This window comes from Canis lupus, chromosome 10 (genome assembly GCF_011100685.1).
Source record: "Canis lupus familiaris isolate Mischka breed German Shepherd chromosome 10, alternate assembly UU_Cfam_GSD_1.0, whole genome shotgun sequence".
NCBI lineage: Eukaryota > Metazoa > Chordata > Mammalia > Carnivora > Canidae > Canis > Canis lupus.
In genome coordinates, this window is record NC_049231.1 from 69169204 (window position 1) to 69195132 (window position 25929).

Here is a 25929-nt window from a genome sequence, read left to right on the forward strand (position 1 = left end):
GGTCCCTACATAAAATCAGATGCAGCATTCTGAGCTGGAAGGAAGCTGGTAGACCTTATAGTTCCCACACCTTCATTTTTACATCTGAGAAATCTAAAGTTGACATCTCTAGGAAGTGGGAGAATTAAGATTTAATCCCCAGTCATCTTCTTCCAAAGGCCATGCTCCCTTGATTAGCACCAAAGTAATGGGAAGAATGACTTGTAAAACAGTGTGGGGGTTGAGACAGTGGGAATGTTGGGGGCGGGGGGGCGTCAGTTTGAGGGAGTTCTGGGATACTCCCGTCTTTAGAGTTCGAGAAGGGAGTCTGCCCTAAAATCTGAGAAAGAACAACTGATGGGGAGATGGAGAGTGCACGCCATAATGGAAATCAAGAAAAGAAAGCATTTTAACTTGAGGAAGAGGCTGTGTCTGATGGTCTAAAAGGTTGAGTAAGATGAAGCCAGAGAACTGACTATTGGTTTGGCAACGTGGAGATGACTAGTGACCAGCAGAGGTGTAGAGGCAAAAGTCAGAGCAGAATAAGTTAGAAGGTGAAGATTTCCAATTTTAAAATAAGAGGTAAAGACATTTTTTTACCCTTTCTGTCAGAAAACACCCAAAACCAGGAGAATGTGAAACAAAAACACAAAGCCATCCTTGAGGAAACTAAGAAATGTTTAAGCCATAAGAACACTATATGTGATGATGGAAAGAAGACAGAGGAGTGAGAAATGATAAAAGCAGTGTGGAGAAAAGTCAAATATAATCCTGCAGAAGGAGATGCTGAAGAGAAACAAGCCTGTAGCCTAGAAAAACCCTGGAAAGATCAAAACCTAGAACTGTCAGATACTGCAGAAGGCAAGGAAGGGCTAACAGGGTGAAGCGTTTAAGAATTATCTGAGGATGGGGTAATGGGCGATGGCATTTAGGAGGGCACTTGCTGTAACAAGCCCTGCGTGTTACATGCAGCTGATGAATCACTAAATTCTACCCCAAAATTAATAATACATTACATGTTAACTAACTTGAATTTAAATAAACACAAAAAATAAAATAAAATAAATTTTTAAAGAATTTATCTGAGATGCAGTTCAACCTTCAGAACCACCTACCTCCATTACATCTAAGAATTACTCCTCCAGTTCCACCAGAGAAGAGAAGTATTCTCTGGCAAAATTAGACAAGGATGGTTTCACAGTCAGACACCAGGCATGGGAGACATCTGCATAACAAATGTGGCTGCTTCCAGCCCTCCCCCTTGTCAATTCCAGAGTAACACCTAAGGAAAGAGTTGGAAAATTCCTTTTCTGTAGAAATAAATATCTTGGGTTAGGGGTCGGGGGAATATACGTACACTGATATTTGAAGGTCCCCCACTGTGCTTGTTGACAAAAGCTGGTCATCCGCCAGTTGGCATGCCCCACTGTGCACGCAAAGCTTCCAACAAGTCTTTCTGTCTCGCTCATTCACTATGAACAGCCAAAGGTCACTGTACATTTGAAGAAAGTCTCCACCAGGAGAGACAGGGAAGTGGGTATACAAGTACTCTTTGAAGAAGTTGCATTGTGAAGAGAAATGCAAACAAATTGGTCAATAGCTAGAGGGAGATGTGGGGTCACAGAGGATTTATTTTTTTAAGATGAGAGAGATACTGGAGTATATTTATATGCTGGTAATCAGCCTCTAGTATTTTTCTTCCTGACTTGAAACAAATGTGTAGACACAAATATTTAGAAAAAGGCTTTATAGTATTTCTGCTTCTGGTTAGGATGTAAAGGAATGTGAAAAACCTTCATTTCCATGGTCAAGCAGAAAAGTCCCAACAAAATAAAATTCATATGCTTCCATGGGTCTAATACACAGGAAGCACTGATGAACTGAATTAGAGAGAAGCAAGCCCTTCATAGCTGAGCAGAGATCTACAGAAACTTCCATTCTTGGTGATGGATATGGTCTGGGTATGGGCAAAAGCAGCATAGCCGTGGACAGAGACTTTTCAGGGATGAGGAAGGGTCAGTTGAACCTCAGTCAACAATGTGTGCCAGAGGGATGGATTACCTGAAGGAGCCCCAAGTGAAAAGGAGATCTCTGTCAGACAATTCTCTCCCTCACCTGCACCTCTGCATTTTTTTCCCCAAGAAAGTAGCAATGTAACAGTTGCTGAAAAGTAAAAAAAATCTATGGATCCTTGGTGCTTGGATTCTGGAGTTCTACGAGGGTTGAATCCAATAGTGAAGCACAAATGACTGAAGCTGCACCCACCTCCCTCCCAACTCAAAGGCTGAAAAGACCACAAAGGCAGGGCAGAGCAGAAGTCTGAGAATTAGGCTAATAACAGGGAACATAGTCTAATTAAAGCTGTGGCCCAGCCCAAGCTCAGCCTAACTCAAGGAGGAATCTAAATAATCAGTGCCCACCCTGCCCCCAGCTCCCAAAGATAAAAGGCGTACACTCTGCAGTGAATGAGCAAAGCAAGTCCATATTGTACCTAAGTTTCCACTGCTTTTTTCTTTTTTTCTTTTTAATATACAATGCTGAAACACAAATGAAAAGATAATGAGGCATGGGGGAAAAGCAGGGAAATGTGACCCATAATCAAGAAAAAACACAGTAATGAAAGCAAACCAGATCATTCAATGGTTGGAATTCCTAGACCAGGACTTAAGGCAACTATTGTAAACATGTAAAAGGATTTACAGGAAAAGGTGAGTATAATGGAGACACAGGCTATCAGAAAGAAAAAAAAGAAAAGAAAACTAAAGAACCAAGTGAAAACTATGGAACTGAAATAGAGTATTTATAGAAAAGGGATTGAGGAACTTAAAAACAAGTTAATGGAAATTATCTAAACTGAAAAAGACAGAAAAATGATTAGGGTGGGAGAGCGGGGTGACGAACCAGCCCTTCTGATTTGTGGGATAATAGCAAGTGGTCTAATATATGTATAATTGGAATACTGAGTGCAGCATTCTGCAGACAAATCCAAAATGCTCCAAGAACTCCAGACAGGACAAATACAAAGAAAAACGTCATCTAAGTGCAAAGTAGATGAAGTTTTGAAAACCAGAATACAGAGATAATCTTTAAAAATAGGGAGGGTGACACCTGGGTGGCTCAGCGGTTGAGCACCCGCCCCTGGCTCAGGGCATGATCCACGGTCTCAAGATCGAGTCCCACATTGGGCTCCCTGCCTGGAGCCTGCCTCTCCCTCTGCCTATGTCTCTGCCTTTCTCTCTCTGTCTCTCATGAATAAATAAATAAAATCTTAAAAATATTTTTTTTAAATAAAAAGAGGGAGAAGGGAAAAGACGTATTACAAAGAGAGGAGCAACATTGAAAATCACTTAACTTGTCATCAGAAAAAAAGACAAACAACTCAGAAGACAAGAGATTGATTTCTTTAAAAAGATGAAAGGAAATAAAGACAACTTAGAATTCTATATCCAAAGAAAATATGCTTAAAATTGCAGTTAAAAATTAAGATATTTTTAGGGAAAAAAAGCAAACAGAGAAAGTCATCCCCAGCAAACCTGCACTATAAAAAAACAACTGCTCATGGGATTCTTCAGGCTAAAGGAAAATGGTACCAGATGTAAACTAGATCTTCAAAAAAGGAAGGAGAAATAATAGAAATGATAAATATTTTCTTAACTTTGTGAAAAGGTCATTGTTTAAGACCAATATAATACTTGCATTTTGGAATTTATTAAGTATATAAAAGAATATATAACAGCAATAGCATAAAGGAAGAGTCAGATGGAATAGACTATTAAAGCTTTCTTTCATTTTCTGAGAAACGGCATAATGTGTTAAAATAAGGATGGATACTGTAATCCACAGAGCAACCGCTATAGACAGGATGTTACTACAGATCCTACAGATGTTAAAAGATAATGAAGAAATATTGTAAACAATGTAATGGAAAGATATTCAGCAATATAAAGGAAAGGAGTATCTGTACATATTGCTCTATTATAAATTACAGCTCACTAAAAAAATATATATAGGAAAGGATCTTTGGTTCAGCATGCATGTCAGTATCGTCAATCATTTTGGCCTATCCTTAAGTAGAAGTCCCGAAGAGGCTGTGATTTCTATACGCCATAAACAAATAATTAAAGTTGGTTGTAAAACATCAAGAGTCCAAACGTAGCAGTGAAGTGTCTTTGATTAATTAATCTATGATCTTTGGTTCTGTTCACCCATGTTTTTGGTAGTCAGCATCTGGAGTCATAAGGCCATCTGGAAATGTACTAAATGCAGCATTAGTGGGAACAAGTAGTGATGTGTGTTTACAATATAAGTTGAAGCTCCAAGGCCACCAACTGCCGGACATTTGAGAAAAGACCAATTCCACAGAATTGGAAGCTCTTTTACTAAGAGGCAAGAAGTCGACAATGTAGAGCTGATGTTGGGTTATTCCGGGGTGGCCGCGGCGGTGGAGATTGTTTTATAGGCTGAAAATGTGGTAGACATTGCACAACCCCAAGGAGGATTTCGCAGTAGAAACATCAGTAGGATACTTAGGAGAAAAGCTTGTCCAATGAAGTGCTTCCTGACATGCTTATGTGTGTTCATCCTTTAATGTTTTCATCAGCAAGTATCATCAAAATGTCACATCACAACCAGAATCCCAGGAAGTAATCTTCGTGAAGTGTAGGAAATTTCCCAGGGCCACCGAAAGTCCAGCAGACCCTGTGACCGGTTCTCCCACCTCCTACCCCTACAAACCAGGGCAGTGCTGGGGGCACGGTGCCTGCTTAGTAAGCAGCTGTGGAGATGAATGGGTGGATGCACGCATGCATCCAAGCTGGAATCATTAATTCAACAACAAACTATCTACTCTATGCCCACCACTAAGTCTCACAGGGATTGTACAAGAAACACAAGACCTGTGGCCTGAAAACCCTTCACTTCTACGTAGGAACACTGGCAGACATGTGAAACCACCAAGGAAAACAGGAGATTCTTTAATAGCAGCGTCCTTGTAGGATTCCCTGCCTCTCTCATTTCCCAGGATTATAACATTTCATTTGGTAATAACCAAGTCCTCAGAGAGGTTCTTATCACCCCCCCTTTAAAAGATCTTTCTCCTGGTTTTCTTCCGTTTCTAAGAGACCATTAAAAAAAAGGCCTTTATTAATAGTTCTGTTGTCCCAGAATTAAAAAAGACCCACCATTCCCATGAAACCATCTGTTTTGTTTGCTTAGATGTTGTGGGTGCTTAGAGAAGGGACAGGGAGTAGGGAGGTGGGGCCGTAAGTCATTTGATCTTTTGACGAAGAAGGGTGCTATATGGAGAGGGTTGTGAACACTGCTTGGGAATAGCGAGTTCCTATGTTGCCAGGCACAAAATATCAAGCAGAAATACATTTTCCAAAAAAACAGCCTTTGCTTGTTCTGGTACCAAGAAAATAGAAAACTCAAGAAAATAGTTGTAAAGAAAAGGAAATAGGCTTAGAGAAAACACCCCCGTTCCCAGACTGTATTTGGCAGAGAAAAAATACAGGGAAGCCAAGGAACCTTTACCACACCCCCAATATGCCTTCTTTTAACCCTCTTTTTTTCTTTTCAGCTTCAGTCTCAACACGATATTCCAATTTCAGTGCTGCCAAAACGTCCCAACTTTGCAAAGATAAGGCCACATTTGCTTTTCTTCTTTACATTTACTTTTAACGCCCAGTCTCTTCTCACCTAATTGTTGGAAATTAGCCCCCTCGTCCTTAGTGTGCCCAGCTATTCCAAAGTGTTCGCCGGGCCACCCCCGTGTGCTCAGGAACAGACCCCCATTTCCCTATCCCGACCTCCCTCTCCAGCCTCTGCCTCTTGCTACCGTGCCACTGTCATTACCCTCTCGAAACTGCTGATGCACAGGGCAATGCCACCCTCTGGCAGGGGACTGATAATGCCAGCCTCTCCCTTCCCAGGGGTGGCGGCGGGGAGGGACACCGCTTTCGTCTCTATCCCTCCTTCGGAGGCACAGATATGTATACCCTTTCTTGTCACCAAACAACAGAGTGAAGATTAAACCGTGCCTTCTGATAGGGTTTATCGAAATGTTGTTGGGGGTAATATAAAGAAGCACAACACACAGAATGGTTTCTAACCACCACATGCGCACAGATCTAGGATCGATTGTCAGGTCGGCCTCTGGCAGGCCTCCCTCCAAGGGGCCAAGCGAAGCTCATCCCTGCCCCCAAGACTGACTTCTTCTTAGGATGATTAACTCCTTCGGTCAATATTGATTGACTGTTTGTTCTAGTCCAAGTAGCGTAGTAGGCACAGAAGACATAGCGCGGGCCCAAACAGACACGGCCCAGCCCTCGTGGAGTTTAGAGCCTAGATCGGGTGCGGGGGATGGACAAACAAATCATCACGTGGTCAAATGTTAGGAGTTACAGAATGTCCTACGTGCTCTGAAGCTCAACTTGTTGGGCGCGAGAAAGTCTAACTGAGGGGGTTAGTCCGACTAGGGGAAGTCAAGTAAGGCTACTTGAACCAGTTGGCATTTAGTTGGGATGGAAGGCCGGGTGAGAGTTAGCCCCGGGTGAAGAGCTGGGCAATGATAGCCCCAGGCCCCGGGGGCAGGGATGGCAGGTGTGAGGGGCCTGTTGGAGAACGCTGCTTGGGGGGACTCGCGGGGCTCCAGTGATGACAGTGGGGCGGAGTGGCACAGGTGAGGCCGGGCAGGGAGGCAGACGAGCCACCCCGTGTCGGCGCTGGAAGGCTGGCAAGGGTTTCAGATGTATACGGGGTGTAGCCAACTGCTGTCGGGGGCTGCGGAGCGGGAGAGTGAAGGGCGTGTGTCTCGGTCTGTATTTTGGGAACGTTGTGACAGCCACGTGGAGGATGAATGGAAGGAGGGCGACAGGACAGTCCAGAGATAGCGAGCGACTGCCTCAGTGGCCCGAGCAGGAGCTGGTGGTGGGGTGATGGCTCGGGGCGCGGCCTTGGCGGGCGAGAGAGAGGAGTCGCCGGCTTCCCGGGCGGCCTAGGGTAGACCTAGGGGACTTGATGACAGATTATGGGGGGAGCGGAGGGAGAGGGGACAGTGAAGGCGGAGGGTCCGGGAAGCCTTCCCGTTCCTGATGGGCAGCTGGGCACGAGACCTGATGTCGAGGCGCGGGCAGGAAAAGGAGGCCACAGTCAGGACGGTCCCAAAGCCTGAGCTACTGGGTCTGAAACACTGCGCTTGAGAAGCATCAGCAGCCCCGGCCGGGGACGGGCTTCACGCGAAACCCTCCCGGTTTGTCTTTGAAAACGTCCAACAACTTGGCGGTCCAGCCACCCCATTACATCAGTTGGTTTGTTTTTTGTTTTTTGTTTTTTGTTTTTTTTTTAAGATTTTACTTATTAAAGAGAGAGAGAGAAAACGAGTAGTCGGGGCAGGGGCACAGAGGGGCTGAGCAGGGAGCCGGATTCGGGGGCTCGATCCAAGGACCCCGGGGTGACACCCTGAGCCGAAGGTGGACGCTTAATCGGCTGAGCCACCCAGGCGCCCCCCCCCCCCATTACATCAGCTTTAATGGAAGGTTAACCTTGTGCTGGACTCCCCCTCCCCCCAAGCAGTTACCCTTGGGTTTATTCGGATAAAACAGTCACGAATTTTGCCCGTTCATTCAAGGGGAAACAGTTTATCACAGTGATTGCAACAGGGCCTCTGGGTTCCAGTTCAACCACTGCCACTTAGTAGATAGTTGGGGGGCTTTGGGCGGGTCCCTTAGCCACTCTGTGACTCAGTTTCCTTGTCTGTGAAACAGACACTCCCTCCAAGAGCTCTCGTGAGGTCCGGGTGGATCAGTCATAGGTGGCTGTTGCTAACAGGGCACAAGGGGAGCGTTCAGACGGAGTGAGCCGTGAGCCCCGGCCCTCATGAACCGGTTGTTCCGGAAGCCTCCCGCTCCCCCAGCGCTGACCCGAGGGGGGGCTGCTGCGCACAGTAGAGTCAGCTCGGCCGAGCTCAGGTCTCTGCTCTCCTGCTTAGTGTCTCTGAACCCACACTTCTCTCCTGGCCTGAGGGCAGTCGTGCACGCCTCGGCCGTCCTGACCCCAAATCCAAGCTCCCGGAGCAGGGCCTTGTGCGCAGTGGAAGCCCAGGAAATGGTGGGTGCTTCTTACTCGAGCAGCTTCCCCTCCTCACCCCGTCACTACAGAGCCCCCCACCCGCCCCCATGATAGAAAGGTAAACGCTTCCATAGGCTCACGGGTCATGAATAAGGTTGATGTTTTTCAGAAATTAACTGTCTTTGGGGGCGAGCTGTGGAGCTCTTTAAAAGGAGGCACGTGCATGTGACATCTTAGGTCCCAGAGGGAGCGGGCCACCAAGATTCTCTTGGGTCCCCAGACCGTCGGCATCTCCCAGCACCAGCGGGGCCTCTCCCAGTGCCAGGACCCACTTCCTCTTCCTGCCTCCACCCCGAGCAACCGAGTAAGAAAACACAGGCCCGCCCACAGGAAACCCTGCCGGCCGTCCTGGAAAGCGTGCCCGGCCCCAGCTCTGGTTTTCAGAGCTGACCACTCGGTTTCCTCCGACACATCGGTGCGGGTGGCACGGTTCCCTCCAGCCCCTGCCCCGACCCCCGTCGGTCCTCGTGGTGGCCTTGCCCGGGCTTCTGGGTCCTCGCCTCTTGCTGGCTCGCCGGGGCTGTTTGCATCGTGGTATAAAGTTGCCTGAGTTGTCACGTCCTCCTGCAGGAGCAGCTGGATTTTAGGACTCATTGCCAATGTAGCATGAAAACTTCGAGGGCGCCCGGGGGGCTCAGCGGTGGAGCGTCTGCCTTCGGCTCAGGGCGTGAGCCCGGGGTCCCGGGATCGGGTCCCGCATCGGGCTCCCTGCATGGAGCCTGCATCTCCCTCTGCCTGGGTCTCTGCCTCTCTCTGTGTCTCTCATGAATGAATACATAAAATTTTAAAAAGAAAAAGGAAAGAAAGAAAACTTTGTGCTGTTAAGGGGCGGAAAGCTCTTGCAGGTGGACATTCCCGCAAAAGGGTCCTTTCCCCTGAGATTTCACGTATCCTGCACTGCGGCTGGGCCTAAGTGGATAATGTACCGCAAAGACTGTCCCTCTAATGGGCTCTTGGGGGATCGTGGGGATCGTGGGGGATCATGGCAGGATCCACCAACAAAGATTAACGCGCATGTCTTTGCACAGCGAAGTGTAAAATGCTCTCCCAAGACTAACAGGCTGTCTTTGGATTTCAGGGAACAGATTCGTCAGGGCCTAGAGGAGCTGCAGAAGGTCCTGCCGGGAGGAGACACTTACATGCATGAAGGATTTGAAAGGGTAATTTTCAAATGGTTTTCAACTCTGAATAGAGTGGGATGGGGAAACGTCAACCCCAGGATGGCCAAGGAGACACGGCACGTGTAACTTGCCCAGGAGGAAGAAAGTCAAAACCGTTTTCCCACAAGCTTGTGCACGCGTAACCCTAACCAAGAAAAGTGAATGCCCTTGCTCCCTGCCAGACACCGATGCAGGGCTTGTTAGCTAATGCGTGGCCGACACGCAGGGATCGCGCCACGCTCCGGCCCCCGGCGCTTCCAAGGCAGACCTTTCTAGAGGGGACGTGAGTGGTTGGGACAGAATGTCAGTGACGTCAGTCTTAAGGACAACAAGTCCCAGTCCGTGAGAAGTAAGGCATGGATCCGCGTTCACATGTGTGTTCATTAAATGTCGGGGTAACCCCGGATGAATGCCGTGGATCCACATTCGAGCCCAGCCTGGGCCAATTACATAAGGAATCAGGGCTGAGCCAGCCTACAAACCCAGGCCGGGCCAACGCCCGCTACGGTAGCTGGGATCGCAGACGGTAGCTACGGGGCTAAAGTCTCTTCTGTGTGTTTTTCAGGCCAGCGAGCAGATTTATTATGAAAACAGTCAAGGTAAGACTATAGTATGAATTGTCAGACTTTGTTTCCCCTGTGTTTGCTTCTGAAAGAGCGCCTTGGTAATCTCACATTTCATAAGGTGTAGGTGGTGTTGCCCATAACCCTCCCCACCTCGTCGCCAAGAAGAAATGGATAGATGACACGTACCAGGTCAAATCCTACTGTTCCGCTGATGCCAAAAAAAGTTACATAAAAGTAATGAAGAGCCCATGATGGGCCACGGCCTATAATGCCCGTGAACAGCTTTGCATGTTGAATTCATTAAATTAATAAGTATTTGGATGGGCTAGTGAAGTCTTGGATTTTCATGTCGAATTTAATTTTTTTTGTCCTTGCCCAAGCTCCAAGCCCCTTCATTACTGTGATTGGAGACGATATTAAGATTAAGATACCAGTGCGGTTTTAAGTTTGCTGCATTTAAATGGGGGGAAAAATGCATAGAGTGGACTTAACAGAGAACTTGCATATAGAAAATATACTTCTTATTTTAAGTTCAGCTGTTCTTACTATTATTACAGCGTCTCTCATGGATAGCCTCTCTTTATTCGAGGCAAATCTTTTTTAAAAATATTTTATTTATTGATTCCTGAGAGACGCAGAGAGAGAGAGAGGCAGAGACACAGGCAGAGGGAGAAGCAGGCTCCATGCAGGGAGCCCCATGTGGGACTCGATCCCGGGACTCCAGGATCACGCCCTGGGCTGAAGGCAGGTGCTCAACCACTGAGCACCCGGGCGTCCCTGAGGCAAATCTTTTGAAAGAGATTCCGTATTACAGTGGGGATTTTTCTCCTGGGCCCGTAGAGGTCTACTGCCCATGTCCTCTCAACTGCAGCAAATAGAACAGACCCAGTATGGACACTAATGCTTATTAATACCAACCAACCATCAGCAATGTTCCTAGAATTCTAAAAAAATCACTGGAAGAGTTTCTAGAAGGTTTTCCCAGCTGGTTTAATAACTTCCAATCAGCTGGTAAATCGTGGTGACTCTGTCCTTGCTCAGTCCTCCAAGGGGGATGTGTATGGTCAACTACAGCCTGTGAGGAGGACTCCTGAACAGCCCAGGTAGTAGAGTCTCCCCCCAGGCCTCAACCTCAGTCACCCAGACTGTTAACAGAAAATCATAGAAATTTGATTCACTGGACCTACTCCCAGCTGTGGTCCAATGACCCTTCCAGCAGGTTTGGCCATTTTTTGAGAGAAGACTGAGAAACCCGCAAATAATACCTACTCCCCGCCCCCCAGAGTCTGTCCCCACAGATGCATTCTTCTTCATCTGGAGGTGCTTCTAGTCCCCAAAGAAAAGTTGCTGGTTTTCATAATATTGACCTCGGGGGGTTGAGCTTACGAGACGTCAACGCCCAGGACTGAGAGGGGGTTGCCCCGAGTGCGGCGCGATGGACTGAGTGGGTCTGTGTTGTGTTGAGCAGGATACAGGACGGCCAGCGTCATCATTGCTCTGACCGATGGGGAGCTCCATGAAGACCTCTTTTTCTATTCAGAGAGGGAGGTAAGCGATGGCCTGGCCTGTATCTAACCCAGACTTGGAAGCAGGGCTCCTTCCTCCGAAAATGGGCTGCAGTCTTGCTACTCAGACAACATGCTAGGTGTTCTTTGTAAAACCCCTGGGTAAAATAGTGTCTCCTATGGAAAAAAAAAATGATAATAATTCATTTTTTTAAAAGCAAACTCTCACGTCTTCCACACGGTAGATGTTTTTCCCCTTTCAAACTATTTGCCCTTGACTCTGTGTCTTAAGGGATAAAAGTTGCCTACCATGACTTTATTGAGAGCGCTCTATTTATCTAGCAGTTTTGAAATGGCATATATCACTTTTCAACGAAAACTTTGGGGCCGTTTTTCCTCCATTTCTGCTACGGACAGGAGAAGGGGAAAGAGTTACTTGAACTATGTAAGAGCCAGCCTTGTCCGAACGTATTAATCACTGAGATTCTCACCCTGAGAATCAAAGCTGAATATTAATTGGTTGCAAGATAACTTGTAATCACGCCTGCGGTGCACCTTCCTCCTTTTCCTCATGGTCTCAGATAGTACATTCCTCGCAGCAAGTGAAGGAATCCTCTCTACGTGAAGCTTTCGGTTTGCATAGTTTCAGAAAAAGCGGTTTATTCAGGAATTGAAAGGTAGTGTTTATATTTAGGAAATCCTTTCCTTTCTAGTCTGACATTTGGGCCAGTTCACCGCTACTGATGACATGACAAAGGCTCATTGGGGCCACGTTAGAAAGAAGCACAGTAAGGGAAGGGACGGGCGGCGAGGAAGGAGATGCCGGCCCCGGGGGAGGAGATAGATAACCAGCGCGTTATACTCACCTCCAGCTCTTGAATAGTATTTCATTTAAATTCAGCTCCCTTGGCAAACAAGTATTCATTCATTCACTCATTCATTCATTCAGTGATAGATGAGAGCTCAGCATGTGCTGGGCACGTTGCCTGATACCGGGGAAGCAGGTGAGGAAGACACGCTGGCTGCGTCCATGGTGCTTACCGTGGATGGTGGAATGATGCTGGCAAAGGGCGTGAGAAAATGATATAGGTAGACAGGCTTCTTCTCCCCTACCCCTAATGAGTACAAATCTTTCGCAATGGGGAAACACAAACTTCAATGTGACAGACACTGCATGAGCATTGGGAAAACCCTATATTCCCATATTCTAGAGTTGAGACTGACTATACGATGGGAATGCAACATAGCTTATTTTGGGTGCTGAGCAACAGTCGAATAAAGATCCTAATAAGGAAATAACTGAATATGAAATAAATGATGGATGTCAGAGGCTTAAAATATGGGTTAGTAGAAAAGAATTTTAGGTATGGCACATACAAACTTGGAAAAGCATTTGGAGTGCCAGTGCCAAGAGAAGGGGGCTTTCTGACAAAGAAAGCTAACACTCAAGATATATAAAGATAAAAAAAAAGATATATAAAGATATATATATATTTATATACAAGATATATAAAGAAATGAATCTTTCCATTTTTTATAATCCTATATAAAGCCCAACTAGAGGGAGAGAAATCATTACAGAGAAGGCTGGAGCTGGATTGTGTCTAAAAGTTTGTCTTGTCCTTAAAACAGCAGGGCATATTTTTAGGATTTAGGGAAATATATATATATATTTCTGTTTCTTCTAAAATTCAGTGTTTCAGAATGTTTCAGTCACAAGTGGGTTTGAGTACTAAAGTGAGGGGTGGGGGAGAAACAATTCAAATCAATATGCATACATTGAGCACCTACTACATGTTTGCACTCAATTATTTATTAAATGTCTACCGTATATTCCAATGATTTCCAATTTTAGTTTTCTGTTCTGAAACACGGAAGAACCTGGAAGTAAGATATCAGAGCCTTTAATAAGTCAAATATTAAAACCAAGCCAAAACCTAGATGTTATTCATTATGTTGCCTTCTTAATCCTTCATTGTAGGGCAAGTCATGGGTTCGCTTACTCGAATAGAGACCATAATTCCCATACCGCTAAACCATTGTTTTCTGTGGCGATGAAAAAGCCTTATTCGCAAAGGGGTGCTGATATTTATAAGCATCCGCATAGTTCTAGGCCTTGTATAAGGAGCTCTGAATATGTTATCTCACTGAATCCTCGACCTTTACAGAGCAAAGCCAAACCCAGGTACTTCGGGTCCCAAAGGCCCTATCTTTTCTATTACACTTTGCTTCTATTACGAAGGAAGAAAAGTATGTCAATAAAAGTTCTTCAGAGGAATAGAATAATCATTTCCCCCAGAATATTTTCTTTAAAGATTTTATTCATTTATTTTTATTTTAGAGAGAGAGCAAGGGGGGGAGAGAGAGGAAAAGTGAAGGAACCCCAAGCAGGCTTGATGTCAGGGCCCTGAGATCCATGACTGGAGCCGAAATCACGAGTTGGATTCCGAACCCACTGAGCCACCCAGGCGCCCCCCGCCTCCCAGCACCAATATTTAATAAGACTTATCCTGGCCTACTCTTCCCTTTTCTTCCCCTCATTTTTCAAATCCCTTCATTAAGACTCTACTTCTATGGGTCTTTCTCAACACTTCCCATTAGGCTACTCACTCCCATCGGGTCCCTCATACATCGTGTTAGAATGTGATGTTTCCTGGAGGGTGAGCTCCTTGGGAACAGGGATTGCCCTCTCCATTATGGTGCTTGGCACATAGTAGGTGCTCAATAAGAACCTGATCATGGAAGTTTAGTCTGGTTAATCCAAAAGGAGTATATTTGCCGCTCCTCTGTCTAATGGCTTTTCTTCATTGACCCAGGCTAACAGATCCCGAGATCTTGGTGCAATTGTTTACTGTGTCGGTGTGAAGGATTTCAATGAAACACAGGTACGGTCATGGATTTCCTCCGCTTTGGAAGCATACGAAGCTTGCGAATGATAGAGAACATGCGTATTCGGTGCAATATCCCTGACACACCCCTGAAATAGGTTATTTTTCTATAAACGTTGAGTATTCAAGAATTATTGAATATGTAAGGGACATGAAGCCAAGCCAATGCACTTGGGGGCCATGAACACAGACTATCCAGGTGGTATCTTCCTTGGTTGACTTTCTTGGTAGATGTCAAATGGCCAAGGTGTCAAAACAGATCTGAATAAAATTAGAAAACTTGACGTGTTTTCTTTTTTTTTTTTTTGTCATTTCATTTAATGAATCAAATTTTGCTTAAATGTCAAAGATCCCTTTTCTCCCATTAGAAATTCAGCGCATTTTCAATAAAAAAATAAATATATAGTTAGCCCTTGAACAGTGCAGGGCTTAGGGGTATCAGCCCCTCTGCATAGTCAAAAATCCATGGACAGCTTTTGACTCCCCAAAAACTGAACTATTAATGGCCTACTGTTGACTGGGAATAACATAAACAGTTGATTAGTGCATATTTTGTATGTTATATGCATTATATACTGCATTCTTATAACAAAGTAAGCTAGACAAAAGAAAATGTTATTAAGAAAATCATAAGGAAGAGAAAGTACATTTACGGTATTATACTGTATTTATTTTTAAAAATCTGTGTGTAGGCGGACCCGCTTAGTCCAAGCCCACCTGGTTCAAGGATCAATCATAATTGGCAAGTGGGCAGAAAGTATGTTCAAGTATCGATATGCCAATTGTGAAATTTTGCTAACAACCTATGTAAACACCCCTTGGTGTAGTTCATAATTCCTTTTTGTTTTAATGACATGGGACAGCGCTTTTGATATGTTATCGGGTTAATAAAATAGGGTTACAAAACGGGGGAATGGTCTGAGTCCATGTTTAAAATAAATGTGTATATTTGGGTAGAGAAAGTACAAAAGGCTACATAGGATATCAAATTAATAATAGAAAAAATGATGGATGATAGATGAGTTTTCTTTTTAAAACTCCTGGGTTTTCTGAAACTTCCCATTGATTATGTGTTACTTTTGCAATCGGTGAAAGTCCTGGCATTGACCATGACTGTGGCAGTCACAGAAATATAGAGATTTGGAGTAGAAAAGTCCACAGATCAGATTCTTCTTTCTCCTGTCCCCGGCTCCATAAAGCAGGAGAGCCAAACCAATTGCAAGAGCCCTCGCCTCAATGAACAATTTGAGCGAAAGGTAAGGGTCTCCATTCACTGGCCTCGCCCAACACCAAAGCTTAAATTTATTTTTAAACTCGCTCTGAAAGGAAACCTGAGCCTGTTTGATTCAAATACAGTTGCCAACAGAAATTTGAGTGAATGGGAGAAAAATGAGCCAATGGCCTGCCCCCAAATCCATAAATACATCAACCCAGGCCAACTGTTCATCTGAGCAATCTTACCTCTGCTCCCAAGGAGAAAAGTATTAAAACAAATGTGAAAGCTGGAGCCGACCCTCTAGGCCTGCTCCAGAGGCCGCTGGTAAGTTCATTATAACTGAGGGCTCTTCAGTGAGGCCCAAGGCCTCTCAAGTTCCTCTGGGTTCTCAAAGTAGATGGAGCCCCCTGGAACTAAATGCTCTGCGGCCAAGCCTGACACATCGCCATGTGTGCTTGTGTGTTTGCTGTGTTCTCAGCTGGCCCGGATCGCGGACAGTAAGGACCACGTGTTTCCTGTGAATGACGGCTTTCAGGCCCTGCAAGGCATCATCCACTCAGTGAGTAGAGCGCTTCTTCTAAAGTGAGCACTCTCTGCCCCCCCGATCCTCTAAAAGGTCCCCAGCGCCACCACCCCCCAGGCTGGTGTTCTCTGCTGGAGACAACATTCCTTCCTGTATCTTTGTTATTTGCCCTTTCTCACTTCTCCCTCCTGCCTCTCACATGTTTGTTATTTTCATTCTCCCTGTGCCAACCTTACCCTACAAGGTAAACTAAACATGGCAGGGGACCCTGCTGTAGCAGCAAGCCAAGCTTCAGGTGGCTCCGGTTCTCATACTGGAAACACCAGTGGATGGTGTGCACTTGACCTTAGCTTTCCCAACTGTGACTGAATGCAAGCTGCCTTCTAGAGCATTTGCAGGTTCAATCTGTATCTCTTGACCATCAGAGGGACTTTCAACTAACAGTTCTTTACCTTGGTTGCCTTTTGGGGTCATCTGGAGCAGGATTTTCAAAGTCTTCCCAGGTGACTTTACTGGAACACAGCTTTAGACCTACAGTCCCCAAATATAAGGACTTCACTGTTCTCTGGGGTTTGCAGTCACCATCCCTTCTTTCCACCCCAACCTGGGTTGGATGGAACAATCCTTCCCACACAAATGGGTTGGGTTTTTTTTTTTTTGCCCCTGTTTCCTGTGAGTGAACAGGATACTGGCTTCCATTGCCTCTCTTTTCCACCTTCCATACATAGGCCAGGCTCTTGGTCCAGCTGGATTATAAGATGATGCCGGTCTTTAAATAAAGCTCCAGCCAGAAGGCCGTACCTGTACTGAGGTCCAGGAGCATTGACTCCTCTACCTTCAGGTTTTGTGATTAGGCAGACGGCCTGTAGTTTCTCCAGTAGAAGCTCGTGAGGCTCCAGACTCAGGGTTCAGGATGCAAAGTTAGAGCTCAGAGGACATTATCCCCTTCAGATGTCAAGAGAGTCTTAACTCTCTTGGGGTTACCAGGGGTTACCAGCCAGAACCAGCATCTGCCCAGCCTCCCCCGGCTGACCTAGGAAACCTCCAATGTGCTCTACCTTCATGCCCCCTCTCCCTCCCTCCAAGGTTTGCTAAGACCCCTTGCAGCATGAGAAGAACTTTTGTAGTGAAGAATTCTCATCCCAGAATTTAAGTGCTGGCCCAACGACTTAACCATTTTTAGATCCTCGGATGAGTTATCTCACTTGTTTCCTCACTTGTTTCCTCATTTGTAAAAGGGATTGAGAGTAAGACTCACATCACAGGCCTGTTTGAGGATTATAAGAGGTAACACTGGTGAAATTACCTAATATCCTTCCAGGCACATAATAGACACTCAAGACATCTGAATTACTTCCTCTTTCACTTTCCTTCCCCATCATATAATGGACATTAATATCAGTTTTCCCCAATCCTCTAGATTTTCCTCAATATACTTAAAAATCACCTGGGAACCTTGTTTACAGTACCAGTTCCCAGGGCCCCATCCCCAAGAGACTCTATTCCAGACAGTAGGAGATGGTGCCCAGGAATCTGCATCTTTTAAATCTGTTTTGTTGTTGTTGTTGTCATAAAGTAAATGTCCCAGGTGCACTTTCAGAACGTTGATATATGTGACCTTACGTTTTCAGAATTGTGAAAACTAATCTCACTTCAGTTTAGGAACTCCTACCTAAATATGTATAGATGATGGGTCATCTTATTCAAGATGTGTTTGTTTGCAAGAGACAGAAACCAACTCAGACTGCTTTTACCAGAGAGTGGCAATTATTGAGAGAGAGAGAGAGAGAGAGAGAGAGAGAGAGAGAATGAGAATTATCAGATCCTCAGGGGTAGGGACCCTTGCTCCAAATAATTTCTGGGAGCAGTGTGGCATACTTGACAATGTAAACAATAAGAATGGCTATAACCATATAAAACAATGGTGCACAACATGATCTGGGGCTGATCATGAAGCTCAGAGGTGGATTATTGTGGGCTGGAGCCTTCATGAGAAAGTGGGACAGACCTGAATCCATAAAAGACCAAGGAGGAGTGAAGAGTAGCACCAGGGAAGAGATGACATGACCCCAGCTCAAGAGCAGGAAAAGGGAAAAGCATACTCCAAGGACAATAATAATAATCCCATCCGTCTGTGGGGAGAGTTTGGGTAAAGGATCAGGAGTAATTAGACATCGGTTTGGAACCAAACTGATAAGACCCTTGAATGGGTTTTGATTCCAACTTCATGGGTATCATCACTGAAAACTTTGGAACATCTAAGTAGTGATATTTATTTATTTATTTTAATTTTTTTTAAATTTATTTATGATAGTCACAGAGAGAGAGAGAGAGAGAGGCAGAGACACAGGCAGAGGGAGAAGCAGGCTCCATGCACCGGGAGCCTGATGTGGGATTCGATCCCGGGTCTCCAGGATCCCGCCCTGGGCCAAAGGCAGGCGCCAAACCGCTGCGCCACCCAGGGATCCCTAAGTAGTGATATTTAAGAAGAGAATCTGATGGCAGAGTCACGTATGTAGTAAGAAAAATGAGGCAGGAGCCTCCTGCAGCCTGAGGCTAGTGCACAGTCTTGCCTTCAGATGGCGGGAACCTGAACAGGGACAACCCTTACCTATTCAAAGGTTCTATGAGCCGTGTCCCCACATCAGTCAAAAGGCAGTTCCTACCCAATAATTAGAATCATTTTATCTGCATACACTGGTGTGAATATTTCTTCCTTAGCAACTCCAGCTCGACCTGAGCCCAGATGTTTGGAAAGCTCTTCCCACCCCCCAAATGGAAATAACTCCAATGATGTTTAAGGAATTTCAGCAAAGTGGTCTCTCAAAAACTGGAAAAAAAATAATAATTTGAGATTCCAGTCTCCAAACTTGAGCTGAATGATAACATTCTTACGAGCTTTTATCTGGGAGTTATGCTCGTGGTTTCGATCCTTCCAACACTTGAAACCCATGTTTATGGCCGTCGTTAATTCGTTTGCTTGGACAGAGAAACAGGGACAAGCACAGCAGGGCTCATCTTTCTCAAGTCAGACAGAAATAATTATGGCCTAAAGTTGGCTATTTTTAAGAAGTAGGTTCATTTCTCCTCTGGATACTGAAAAGAAAGCTCCTGTTCCTCCCCTCCCCCCACCCATCTGAAGCATCTAGTCCAGCTTGTTCCCATGGATGTTGTTTTGTGGCTGGTTATTTTCTCATAATAAGATAGGGCTGGGCTTAATTATCCCAAATAGGAGTACAGAACAACTCTCAACAGGCTCAGATGGTTCTTAAGGTTTTCAGCCCATAATGACCTATGTTTAAATCCCAAATCAAGATGGAAGAGCCAATATTTGCTTTTTTATCCAGTACTCATTGAAAACCTTCTATAGTACACTCTTGCCATTCAGCTATAAGGAAAGCGATAGAGACCCTGGCCTAGTGGAGCTTATATAATCTAGTGGGAGGGACACATAAAAACCAGTAAATAAATAAACATATATATTTAAAACTGTGAAAAGTGGTATAAAAGTTGTAACCAACTACCAAAATTAAGAGCGAAGGGATTGACAAAGACCCAGGCCCCTTTGAAGACATGACCTGAGGGATGAAATCAAGCCTCTGCTGGAGGAGCATGGATAGAACATTCTTGGCAGAGCGCAGCCCTATGATGGAGCATAGCAGAATGAAAGAAGAGCGCTGCTGAAGTGGGGGACGCCAGAAGATGAAGTGAGGAGGAGGTGGGGGCTAAATCTTGCACGGCCTCGAGGGCCACGCTATTTTACTCTCAGGACAGTGGGAACCTGTAGCCAGAGATAGAGTCCGACAGTGGGATAACGATGCTCGAAATTAGGACTCTCGGGGCATCTCGAATCGCGGCACTTGATCTGTGTCTCCTCCAGATAACAAATAAATAAACACTCAGCACCAATTGGAATGTTGGCCCGTGAAGGCGAAAAATGACAGTGACTTAGGGAGCGTCTGCCGTGTGCCAGCGTTCCTGCTGGGCACTTCCACAGCCACTCTCTGAGGAAGGTCTCATCCCAGTTTTGCAGGTGAGGAAGCTGAGGGGCAGGATGGTGAGAGCAACTGCCCCAGGTCTTCCTCCTCGTAACGGTGGATTCGGGACGTTGAACCGCCGCCCGCTTCCAGAGATCCTGCTCTTTCCGGAGTATTCGGGCGTGAATGTCTGAGGAAGTGGAAAAGCACCACTGGATTCCCAGGAGCTGAAGATCCAGGGCCTGGAGTCAGCAAATCCCAGAGTTCTCGGCTTCCACAAACCGGTTCCTGCGTTTTGATCTTTTCGCTGGTCCCCACCCCTCCCTACTCGGCGGGAGAAGCACTTACGTGTTAGATTTGTATAATGTCTTCTCCTTCGTGGCCTTCCCACTTGGTTCCCGTTTTAGTCTCTCAACAGCAGCACACAGGGAAGAGGCAGAAAGAAATCAGCGGCGGCGGCACGGGGCACCTGGGTGGCTCAGTCGGTTAAGCGTCCGATGCTCGATTTTGGCTCAAGACATGGTCTCAGGGTCGTGACCTCAAGCCCCAGGTTGGGCTCTGTTCCCAGGACAGACTCTACTCGAGATTTTGTCTCTCCCTGTCCCTCTGCCCCTCCTGCCACTCGCACATGCTCACTTTCTATTAAAAAAATTAAATAAATAAATAAATAAATAAATAAATAAATAAATAAATATCTTAAGAGGAAAAAAAGACATCATACAGCTGTGTTTGGGACCAAACATTGTTCCTTTATCCCATCTAATATGATCACATCTTAGCATCATAGCAACCCTGTGAAGAAATGCTGTTATTCCTATTTTACAGATGAAGACACTGAACGTCCGATAACCTTCCGCAGAGCACGTGGCTCTGAAGGGTGACTCCAGGGCCTGTGCTTTCTCCTGCCTCTGTTTCCTTGGGAAGGTAAAAATACTAAAAGCTACCATTTAGGGAGTTCTGAGGTTCTAGACGTTGAGCGGATCATTTAACGTAGGCGTCTCACCGGATTCTCATGACCACTGTTTAGGGTGGATGTCGTCGTCCCTTGTACAGAAGTAGATGCCATAGGACAGAGATCAGCTAGCTTGTCCAGGGCCACGCGGCAGTGAGCAGTGACCCGGAACAGACTAATGCCCACGATGGGAGTGGCCACCGTGCCCCACTCAGTCACGGGCGGAGGCCAGGAAGCAGAGGAGGAGACGCTGAGCGCCGAAATGTGCAGTGGCTTGATGGGGTTCACATCGGTGCAGCAGAGGCAACGCCCCACCCGGAGCACGGCGGGCGGCAGGGCAGCCCTGGGCCTTCTACTACCGGGGGGAGCTCGTCTGAAAACACCGATTTCTGCCCGATGGATGGAGTTCCCCCTCCAGGGGAAGCTGGCAGCTCGCCACGGGCTAAAGGGAACATCCTTCCTTCCCCATGCCAGGACTCTACCTCCGAGGACGGAATTTCTACTTGCTTTTGCAGAATCAGGTTGATAAATTATAAGACAGACTCTGGGTGGTTGAAAGATTGCAGCCCTTAAAGCCAGTAAAACTGTAAAGGAAGAAACTATTTCTTCGCCTCCCCTTATTGTGGCTTCTTCGGCGAATTTCCAGTGACCGCAACTGGTAGGTATAGCGCCAGCCCTCGAGCGAAAATATGAAGCAAAGGTCCAGCAAGTCTCCTGGGCCTTTGTTTGCTTTTGCAAAAGTGCTGCAGGCAGTGAAACGGGAACCTGCGCGAGGCCTGGTCGGCAGCTTTGAATCCCGACGCTCGGCCTGCTTACCTCGCCGCCCCCCCCCCCCCCCCCCGGGGGTGCCACCTGGAGCCAGGCACACTGCCTGCGAGTCGGAGAACCCAGGCGCTGGCTCCGAAACCTGTCCCTCCGGGACGGCTTCCCTGGAATAAATATCTCAGCCCGCGTTGGGCTTCCTACCGAGCAGAGGAAAAGCAGCCCACAGAGCGTCCTGCGTGTCCGATCAACAATAGACAGGTATCGAGCAGACACGACTACATGTGCAAGGATTTCTCAGGAGTTTGGGCGTGAACATCCCGGTTCTCAAGGAAGCTGTAAGATCGGCGAAACTGAAGGATAAATCCGTTCCGTGGTGTATGTAAAATTACTCTATTGATGAAAACCAGATTCTGTGCTGATTTTCTCCCTTTCATTCATGGGAACTGGAAGGCCTGTACCCCTCCTCGTCTGGCCCAGGCCTCACAAAGCTACGACAAAAGGCAGAGCCCGCTCCCGGGCCTCCCTTCCTCCGCCCCACCTGAGGCCTGTCTCACAGTCTAGACCTGGAGGCCCCGTGAGTCCTGTCTTCTCCTTGGAGCCTGCCCTGCTCTCCTCCACCTTCAGCTCTCCCTGCCTTGAACCCCAGGGGCATGAATTGTTGGCATCATTTGCCGGGCACTCTGATCTTTCCCATCTCTCCGCCCTTGCTCCGGGTCAGATGCTAAGCGGTGCCTTCTGTTCTATTTTTTGGCCCCGTTTGTTATATTTTTCATGGCGTACGATGCTGTGCTTTGCATAGTCATTAAAAAGCAGCCCAGAGAGCTGCAGAGCATTCATGACCTAGCCTGCATGACAAGTGGGCAGCCCTGTGGCTCTGTTTCTTGTAAAACCCCTCAGTCCCTCCCCCACCCTCTCTTCCAAGATTGTATCTATAAAAAAGACTGCATTTGGGGGCTCCTTTCACATTAGCAGGCCTGGATACAAAACATAAATAGAATCAACTGTCGTTTCTGTAGTGAGCAGAAAATCTTTTTAAAAAACATTGACCTCAGCAATGATTCATTAGACTCAGACTTTGCAGACCTTCAGGCCATTTCAAGTAAGCTCTTATTTCTCTTTGGCTTTATTGAGGGTTCAATGTAATAAAAATTCTCATAGCTTGACGAGGCTACCAAGATCGCAGAGGGGCACGTCCAGCTACTCGTCAGGGCACCCCTTCTCCTCCGTCGGCTCCTCCTCCTATCGAGGAGCCTGCTAAGACCCACTGGAAAACCAACAGAAGAATTTAGAACAAAATCCAGTGACACGCTGCAGGGTTCAGCTCTCAAGGAGGGCCGCTGACTTCGCCAATATTCTGGAGGTCAACAGGCTCATTTTACTAAATAAACCACGTTTCAGGGTTCACAGATATCCGAGCTTTCCTTCTGAAAACAGGAGAAGAAAGTGGTTTAGCGGGAAAAAAAGGAATTTCCTCAGTTTCAGAACCTTGTTTGTCCTATGCTCCTTCACACCAGACTCAACTGAGCGCGAAACTAACTGAGGGAAGAGTCGTATTTATTTAAGTGAGCTGGGTTCTCCCCACCCCTAGCCCCGGCCAGAAACGTTTGCGTATTTTGAGGATATAAGTTTTGTTGTCCAAAATTCAGAAATCCATTTAAACTGTGTTTCTTGCATCTTAGAGTATTCATTTAGCAAAATAAGAGTATACATAAAATCATATATGAATCCCAGACAGATGAGAGTATCAGAGTAGATTTTATTTTAAATTCAGATTCTGTAGAACTGACACGGATCTAGGATAATATCCATAGTTAACAATAGCTGTGCCTATTGGTTTGAAGTGTAGATGGAATTTAGTTAGGAAAGGTGACTATCTTTTTTGAAAAAAAAACAAAAAACAAAAAAACAAAAAACAAAAAAAAACCCACTTTGTTAGAAATCTGGGGCACCTGGGTGGCTCCGTCAGTTGGGCAGCCAACTGTTGATGTTGGCCCAAGTCCTGATCCCAGAGTCGTGAGATCAAGCCCCAGATAAGGCTCCATGCCGTGCTTGAGATTCTCTCTAGCCCTCTCCCTGCCACTTGTTCTCTCTCAAATAAATAAATAAATAAATAAATAAATAAATAAATAAATAAAAACACTTTGTTAGAGATCAAATAAAGTCAATTTATGGAGACAACCTTGCCAGTCCTGAAGGCCTTGGGTGAACCAGTCGTATGTCCTAAGCTGCCTGGCATTTTCCAAAAGCAGTGGTCCCCAGGCTAATCCAGTGCGCACTCTGCCAGCAGCGGTAGTAGTGTACGGGGCCTCCTGTGGGAGCCTGAGTCCCATCCCCCAAGCCCAGACCTCTCCATTTTCCCAAGTAAAGGAGTCAAAGCCTTTTACAAGGTAGGCCAATCCCGATCTTAGACGTGGGAACGTGACGTACCTACAGCATTATTGTTTAAAAAGATTAGCCAGTAAAAAGGAAAACAGAGTTGTTGAAACAGGTCCTCTGAGAAAGCAGTCCCCAAAGACGGTAATGCTTAATAAGAAGAGGGAGGTGTTACAGGATGCAGAGTATGGCCTGGTTATTCAAAAGACCCTAAGATTGGCACACGGTGTTATACTATATGTTGGCAAATTGAATTTAAATAAATTTTTTAAAAGACTCTAAAATTGTATTTATAGAGAAAAAGGAAGGCCAGTCAATACCTAGTAAACTATAATGCCAGTGTATGAAGCCATGCAGAAACTATGCCGTTTATTCATTTATTTATTCAATAAATATGAATTTAGTGTCTACTCTGTGCCAGGTTAGGCATTACGGATGTAGTGTTGGGTCAAACAAATGCATTCCTGGCCTCTGGAGTTCATAGTCTAAGGAGGAAGATAGATAATGACCAAACAATCAAAAAAATAAATATATAATTATAAACCATACTAAGTCCTCTGAATGATGACAGTTTCTACTAAACTGTGGATGGATGCAGAAATATGTCATTGGTAAAATCACTAGGGCATAGGAGGGGCGGCAAAATCTGTATTAGACTTGAAGGGTGACAGTGAGATTAAGGACAGCTGCCAAGTTTTTGTCTTAGAGCTACGTAGACACGATCAGCCAATACATAGTTTACTGACCTTGGGCCAGCCTGCTTCAAGCTCCAAACCTCTTAAAACCAGAATGCGCTCTTCATAACAATTAAGACACCAACAAACGTGCTCTGAAAGACTTTCTCAGGGATGCGTGGAAGCACGAGGCCCCTGTACTACCAATGTATTAAAAAGGCTGGTCTTTACTAACACGTGCAAAAAAAATCTTTTAATAGGAAGTGGTCAAGTAAATGAAAATCAATTATTTATTGAGGAAGGAGGCAGAGCAATTAGGAAAAAAAAAAAAAACAAGATATGTGTACAGTAAGGGTGGGATTCGTGATAATTCACAATAATTTGAGGATTCTTGAGAAATCTCTGCAGAAACTGTGAACTTTATGAGGAAGGACCCTAGAGTTTTCGAATCCAAAAAAATAAGCTCTCATTATACAACCTGGACTGATCCACAATAGATTTCACTTAAAATATATTGAATAGTTCTTATTACTTGGCAAAGTTCTTCTACATCTGCTGCTCCTCTTACTCCCTCAACAATCTAATGAGATGAGCAAACCACACATCGCATTCATACGGTGCTTTAGGGATTCTGAATGTGCTTTCCCATATATAGTCTTTTTGAAATCTGTCCAAAAGATGACAGGAATATATTATTAGCCATCTTTCATTTTTGGTGAGGTTTTTTCTTTTTTCAGCAAATATGATTAAGCAAGAGCCTGTGGTGGGTGATGAGATAGAAGCATATATGAGCTACTGTCTCTGCCCAAGTAGTATCAGCTACCATTGAGAACCGATTTCTTGGTGCCTTATTTTCATTAAGGGCATTTGTTGGCTGGTGGTCCAAGTGTTGTTAAATTACTACCTACTGACCAATCACCTCTGTCTAGTTCTGTCTGTAAGACAAAAAACTTGCCAGTTTTCCTTGCTCTCACTCCCTTCCTGACTCTCCGATCTCATATGAACTTGACTACCTAAGTCCAAATGAATTTACAAAGCGTCTCTGCATTTATGTCAGTCATTCATTTTACCATGATACAGCCCTGCGAAGTCAGTGTATTTCTTATCTCCCTTTTATAGAAGAGAAAACTGAGCTTTAATAACTAGTCCAAGTCCACATGGCCAGGAAGTGGTAGGGCTTAGATTTGGACATAAATCTGTCCAGAGCCCAAATGTGTCTTATAT

At 45.5% G+C, this 25929-nt stretch overlaps 1 protein-coding gene across 1 annotated transcript in view; it reads left to right on the forward strand.

The window, feature by feature from the left end:
* The window catches only part of ANTXR1 (ANTXR cell adhesion molecule 1), a 197874-nt gene that overhangs the window by 43552 nt on the left and 128393 nt on the right, over positions 1 to 25929 (forward strand). Inside the window, exons 4-8 of the mRNA XM_038551488.1 lie at positions 9185 to 9266; positions 9832 to 9865; positions 11301 to 11380; positions 14154 to 14222; positions 15920 to 16000. Of these exons, the coding sequence (XP_038407416.1) occupies positions 9185 to 9266; positions 9832 to 9865; positions 11301 to 11380; positions 14154 to 14222; positions 15920 to 16000 (346 nt within the window). The remainder of the gene's footprint in view (positions 1 to 9184; positions 9267 to 9831; positions 9866 to 11300; positions 11381 to 14153; positions 14223 to 15919; positions 16001 to 25929) is intronic.